Source organism: Diaphorina citri, unplaced genomic scaffold, assembly GCF_000475195.1.
Source record: "Diaphorina citri unplaced genomic scaffold, Diaci psyllid genome assembly version 1.1 scaffold6840, whole genome shotgun sequence".
NCBI classification, from domain to species: Eukaryota; Metazoa; Arthropoda; class Insecta; order Hemiptera; family Psyllidae; genus Diaphorina; species Diaphorina citri.
In genome coordinates this window covers 18,946-25,758 of record NW_007384216.1, presented here as the reverse complement: position 1 = coordinate 25,758, position 6,813 = coordinate 18,946, and the positions used below count along the sequence as shown (strand labels likewise).

General features: G+C 36.0%; 2 protein-coding genes across 2 annotated transcripts in view; one reads left to right on the top strand and one right to left on the bottom strand.

Annotated features, from left to right (window-relative positions):
* The window catches only part of LOC103522094 (probable ATP-dependent RNA helicase DDX49), a gene marked incomplete at its 3' end in the record, with an annotated part of 23,245 nt that overhangs the window by 5,523 nt on the left and 10,909 nt on the right, over positions 1-6,813 (bottom strand). The gene's annotated exons all lie outside the window — the stretch shown is intronic.
* LOC108254018 (nischarin-like) lies at positions 1,888-2,855 on the top strand. The gene is made up of 2 exons (XM_017448952.1): positions 1,888-1,907; positions 2,313-2,855. Exon 2 carries the CDS (start codon positions 2,328-2,330, stop codon positions 2,853-2,855), a length of 528 nt encoding a protein of 175 aa, XP_017304441.1. The 5' UTR covers positions 1,888-1,907; positions 2,313-2,327.

The following is a 6,813-nucleotide window of genomic DNA, read 5'->3' as shown; positions in this document are numbered from 1 at the left end:
ACGTCATTTTAGTACCTTCCCGTCACACACACTTACTCTGTAACTCCAAGACTCTACCAGCATGTACACAAATGAGACCAATGTGTATGCATACATAAGGAAAATATTGACTTATATAAACTAGCTCAAGTAATAATGTGCGACACGGTATCGAATAAGAAAAGTATAGTTTTTAATAGTCTTCTTTTGGACCCAACTAAATCATTAGAATTGTTTCATGGTCTAGATGACCTTTATTTATCATGACATCAACATTTAAAGTGAAAAGCTTGTCTTGTGATAGAATAAGACCGTAAGCTCAAAACGTACAACAAGAGTGAATTTGTAGGAATCCGAGAGAGTCATCTTACAACCCTATTTCATATGTAAGGATTACGGACTGAGACTATCTCAAAGGCTATACTGGAACTTAGTGAATGTTCGAGTTTACGTTGTAAGCAGTTGATACGCTTGATTCACTTCAGTCACATGATAGAACTTGAGTCGATTACATAATCCACATGTGTTCTACAATATTATAATAGAAACTGTCTAAACTAAATCAGTACAGAACTTTAAAAAGACCACCACCAAACTGTTAAATTTTATCCATAATAAAATTTCTTTATATGTTTAGTCTCATTTTTACTTTATATTTCGAATATTTAGTCTCAAATTCAACCACTCCATACAACAAGATAACAACGAGGAGTTACTATCATTTGGAAATCCAGACCTCAACCTTACTGTTCATACGTTTCTGGAATAACACTTATCCCAAGTCATAAGTGTTTTTTCAACGATTACATTTGAACTAGGGTAAACAGCTTATTTACTCCGTTTGAGTAGAACGTTAATAGATGTCTTTACAACAGTTAAAAGAACACTAGAGGCACCGTTTAATCTTTACCACATTCTGTCAAACTAAAAAATACAAAAGTGGAAACATGTCTTTTCCGTCTTACTTGTAAGTATTTGACTAATGGAGAGTGTACTGGGTTCAACTAGACGATGAAATAGACTACAAGAGATAAAAACAAAGGGGGGAAACAATGTTATTGTCCCTCTTGAATTTTTTACTTGGCCGATTACCCAAAACCTTTGCTTTAACTGTCATTTTTATTAATTTTTACCTCTCTGGGTCATGAACACAATAGGATGTATCTCTTACATTATAGAGATTAAAATATTTAAAATTGAAAATTAAAAGACATAAATTTGAGATTTCAAGACTATTTCAACAAAATAATTTGGTGAGCCTTTGAGAATACTTTTTCAGATTTTCTCAGTCATCAGAATCAGGATATTAAATATCTTGGACGTGAGTTCCGACAATTTCAAAATATAATGAAGGCTTTTGAGTTAATATTATCCTTATTTTTTTTTAAATTTTATTATTTTTTTTCTTGAGAATTTGAGATTGGCAAGAAGTTTTTCTTATGAAACGTGCGGGTCCAGGCCAGGCTTAGTAACGTATAAACGGAATGGAAAAACTGTTCTTGTGTGTTCAAGTCATGCCTTGCCACTTACATTCAGATATCCACACGTGAGGGAAGCAAAAATCAGCATCGTTGCGAAAGGCCTTAACAATTCTGTTTTCTTTTTGCCGTCTTTTTGCTATGCTTTCATTTTCAGTTGCCCGTGATTCAGAGTTGCTTAACTTCACTTCAGTGAGTTTGGTACTGTTTCCCCATTTCCCCATTTTCCAGGTCTTATCTTTTATCTCTATCAGCGATTGAAATCTTTTCTCTAATCAAATTGTTTAAAGTCATTTAAGTTGGTAGGCGATAGAGAGATAAAGCTCGGCGATTATCTGTGATTTATTGTAAGCTGGATTAACTGATGTTAAGAGACGTAAGAGGTCTACTGATTGCCAATGGCGGCATTTGTGTGTGATTGAGAACCAAATTTTGGCTTCTGTGTGTCTGGTAAGCTTTCAACTCTGTCACACAAACGTTTTTTATTCCTTTTTAACTGCATAGTTGATTCTATAAACTCCTCATTTTTTACTGTCATAAATTTTCAACTGGCTTGATTTTCGTGTTACAGAGTACAGATCTCACTTGAATACAAATAGGCTGGTCTGTAAAACACTCTTATGCAAGACAAGACTATTTTTTCCCGAAGTTCGATATTGCCATGATGTCTGTACACTGATCTAGAGTAGAAATCTGAATAAATATTCAGCTTGGCAGACTCTGATCGAGTTTCCGAGTATAACTATGTACTTACCTAATGAGTGCACCTGTACCTGACTCAATTAAGTGAAGTCAGTCTACTAGTGTGTTGATGACTATGAGTAACGTAAACAATGTTATTCTTTCTGTTTACAGATTTTATCATGACTCATGTCTTTATTCAGTTGTTCACCTAGATCCATTATTTTCCTCGGCTGTGCATCTCGACCCTCTAAATTCATCATGGCATGTCTCTATTCAAATAATAGCAAGATCAACACGCACATAACATCTTATGAAATAAAAGACAAGATAGCACTCTATAAGATCACAGTTCAAGTTGGTGAAGTATGTTGGTCATTGAGTCACCGCTATAGTGACTTTGTCGAGTTGAATGACAAGCTTGTCAAAGACCATAGTCTGAATAAGGATCTGCTACCCCCCAAAAAAGTGCTCCGAAACTTGGATCCTACATTTCTCGAGAAGAGGAAGACTGATCTGGAAATTTATCTACAAAATGTTGTCAATTTTCTGGAGAAGTCTCTGCCAAGATGTTTGATTGACTTTTTACATTTGGTTAAATATGACATTAATATTTTATTACAAGACTTTGCTTCATTTTGTTTCAATGAAGGAGACAAATATTTGTCCATGGGCAATTCAACTCATGCTTTCAATCCATTACAGGTGAGTTGGTAATTGGACAAATTATTCCAATGTTTATAGTGGACCAAAGGAAACATTGTCGAGTTAAAACTTCGTTCAATTAACCAGCCCAAAGTATTCTTTCACGTTTATTTGATTTTTTCTACGTTTATTTTATTTTTGTATTTCGTATCTAACCAGTAATTTAGTGCCTAGTCGTCACAGATTTTATTTTAATTTTCTCAAATTCAATTGACCCTTGTGTGAAGATGGAAGCTAAGGACTAATAGAGGAAACTCCAATCTCCAAAGTAAATTTCCATTGGGAAACAGTTAAGCAAACGCCCAGTATATTTACCTATTTTAGGTAGTTTGAATCATACAGGCTCAATTATTAGACTCACTGGATAGAGCATTATTGACCTATAAGTACACTCCTCCTAAAAATCTGTAATTTATCTTTAGAATCATCGTCATATTGTCGTACTAATTTTAGTAAATCATCTATTTATGGCCGGGATTGCAATTTGAGATTAAACTTTCTAAACGGATTGAATCAAGTAATCTGATTGATCAATTTTAAAATCTTGGAATAAAAATAAGCCAATCATAAATCGGTTTAACTTGAGCTAAGTTACTCTGATTGCGGTCTCGATCATCAAACAAGAATCATACAGGCTCAATTATTAGACTCACTGGATAGAGCATTATTGACCTATAAGTACACTCCTCCTAAAAATCTGTAATTTATCTTCAGAATCATCGTCATATTGTCGTACTAATTTTAGTAAATCATCTATCTATGGCCAAGATTGCAATTTCAGATTAAACTTTCTAAACGGATTAAATCAAGTAATCTGATTGATCAATTTTAAAATCTTGGAATAAAAATAAGCCAATCATAAATCGGTTGAACTTGAGCTAAGTTACTCTGATCGTGGTCTAATTGAACTAAAACACTTTTATGTATCATAAAATTCAACAGTAATTTGAATAAAAAATATATTTTACATTATTATAATAAATACAAGAAAAGGTGATTTCTAATTTGCAACAAAAACACTTTACACCTTTACAGCCTTACTCAAGAAATAAAATAGAAACATACTGTTCCTATTTACTCGTTCAGATACAAACCACGCACAACGTTGCTTAACTTCAGTGATCCGTGGGGAACTGGTGTATTCAACATACTACTGCTGGCTTTCAGATCCCCAACAAGTCTCTGATTTCATCCAAGTCCTCATTCCTCTTCTTAACATCTTTACTTACACTTCCGCTTTCACTCGATTTTTTCACATTCTTACCCGCGACTTTCGGAGTAGTCAGAGTACCTCCCATTTTTGTCTTTAACTTCTTTTTCTTTCCTAATTTTATCGGCTCTATTATGACACTAACCTTCTTCTTCCCTCCACCTCCTTCATCAATCTTTTTCTTCTTTCCTCCTATATCTCCACCATCAATCTTTTTCATCTTACCTTCGGATAAACGGGCTTCGTCTTTACCGACCTTTTTCATCTTCCCAACTTTTGATAGATTACTCTTTTCATCACCAACCTTTTTCATTTTCTTACCTTCCAAATGACTTTCACTATCACCAACCTTTTTCATCTTCTTACCTCCGGACAAACGACCTTCATCGCCATCATTTTTCCGCTTTTTCCCCTTGGCTTCGATAGTGGCGGCATACTTCCGCTTCTCCAGCCGCAGTGCATTCTTTTCCTCGATTCTCGCTATGATTTCGTCGGCCTCCTCTTCAGTCTTGCCGGCCAGGATGAGTTTCTTGCGCTTGTTGATCATCTTCTTCGAGTTGAACTCGGTTTCGTCCAGCCGGATTTCGGCCTCGCGTCGCGTCACTGAGACTTGCATGTAGATCTCGCTTACCTGGAAGACAGAACAAAATCTCGTATTAAAAAAGGAAGAGGAGGAAAGAAGAAAGAGGAGAAGGTGAAGAAGAGGAGGAAGAAGAAGAAGGAAAAAAACGAAAAATTGGGGACACAATAACTGTTAATTTTGGAGTACACTTAGCTCACGAGGAAAATTATAATCGAGGAATAAGGACAGTACAAGGCCCATGGATTTTTTTTCAGACTTTAAGTGGCAGGGTTCCGAAAGGAGCTTTTTCTACCCAACTTCCTTTTCTTCGCTTTGCCTTCTTCTTCTTCTTTTTTAGTCCGTCCTTCCTTTATTATTACAATAGTAATAAAAAGGTATAAGGGACGGACTATTGTATTCGCTTCGGTGTCTGTCACTCGCTCGCTCGGTCGGTCGGTCTGTCGGTCGGTCTGTCTGTCCCCATAGAAGGACTTATCCAAACCTAGTCGACCTATATATCAAATTAAAGGTCTTTTTACCAGGAACACGAAAATGGTGGTGCAAATTTTGTCCAGAAAACCATAAAGCCAAAAAAACTGGTTTTTGGGGGATTTTTTTCACATTTTCTCACACAAATGAGCTCTGATCTCGAAATTTGTCGCGACGACCTATAAACTCAAAGCGAGAAAGTTTTAGATAACACTTCAGCCGATCATTTAAGACCGGTTTTAGCGTTACCTATGTTAAGCTACGCCAAGGAAGGCCAATAAATGGATGGGTGACTTGCACACTATACAGGGTGGTTCGTGATTTGCGAACCACGCTTATATCTCAGAAACGGCTGGGAATTAAGGAATGAAATAAACGGCATCATGTAGATGAAATTTTGATGATTAAAATGGCATTTTTTAAATTTGCAATTTTTTTTGCAAAACGGCCCATTTTTTGCCAAATATAAAAAAAAAAAAAAAAAAAAAAAAAAAAAAACTAACATACCTCGACTGGCGACATCTGTGGCGACTAGGATTTTGACAACATTGGATTTAAACTGGGACAGTGCTGCCAAACGTTGCCGCTGTGATATCATCCCATGTAGACCCACTGTTTCCAAACCGATATCATTCAGCATCATGGTAAGCACTTGGCAACTCCTGAAACATAAGGTCCATGTTATAGAAAACTTTATGCCACTTTCCATGATTTCAAATACATATTGCCTGTTTCAAAAACTAGGTCCTTACTTCAATTTTCTCTGGATCAACCATACCCCAATCTGATATTCTGAAATGTATTCTTATACCTGAAAACGGCTACTTTCCCTGTCGCGTATAATATCTCTAGTAGCGCGGTCAAACTTTCTTGACTTGGCGGGGCGGAGCGCTACCGCGCTCCTTAATTGAGATTTTTTTCCCCCAAGAGGTCTGATAGAGAGAACTGTAACGACGCGACGGAGGTTTTAGCTTAAAATTGGAGAGAAGGAGGAGATATTAGGAGAAAGCCAGGTGTTTCGGGAACGAACCTTATAGGATAAAGTTCACCCCCAGGCAGGTATAATGCGCTGCTCGTTAATGTTCAGTTTTCAGATTGATTCTGTTTTATTCTATTTAACAATTAAATCAGGAACTCCATTAAAAAATAACCAGTGGTCCAGCGAACTCACCCAAAGGCTTTCATAGGGCCAATCAAACCCAAAATGCATTTAGAAAAATTCGCTTCATGTGAAAGCATTTTTCCTATGTTTAATCGAAATTGGACAAATTATTCCAATGTTTATAGTGGACCAAAGGAAACATTGTCGAGTTAAAACTTCGTTCAATTAACCAGCCCAAAGTATTTTTTCACGTTTATTTGATTTTTTCTACGTTTATTTTTGTATTTCGTATCTAACCAGTAATTTAGTGCCTAGTCGTCACAGATTTTATTTTAATTTTCTCAAATTCAATTGACCCTTGTGTGAAGATGGAAGATAAGGACTAATAGAGGAAACTCCAAAGTAAATTTCCATTGGGAAACAGTTAAGCAAACGCCCAGTATATTTACCTATTTTAGGTAGTTTGAATCATACAGGCTCAATTATTAGACTCACTGGATAGAGCATTATTGACCTATAAGTACACTCCTCCTAAAAATCTGTAATTTATCTTCAGAATCATCGTCATATTGTCGTACTAATTTTAGTAAATCATCTATCTATGGCC

Bases quoted from the DNA above. Each gene is read 5' to 3' on its own strand.
- LOC108254018 (XM_017448952.1), top strand. From the start codon at position 2,328: ATGTCTTTATTCAGTTGTTCACCTAGATCCATTATTTTCCTCGGCTGT.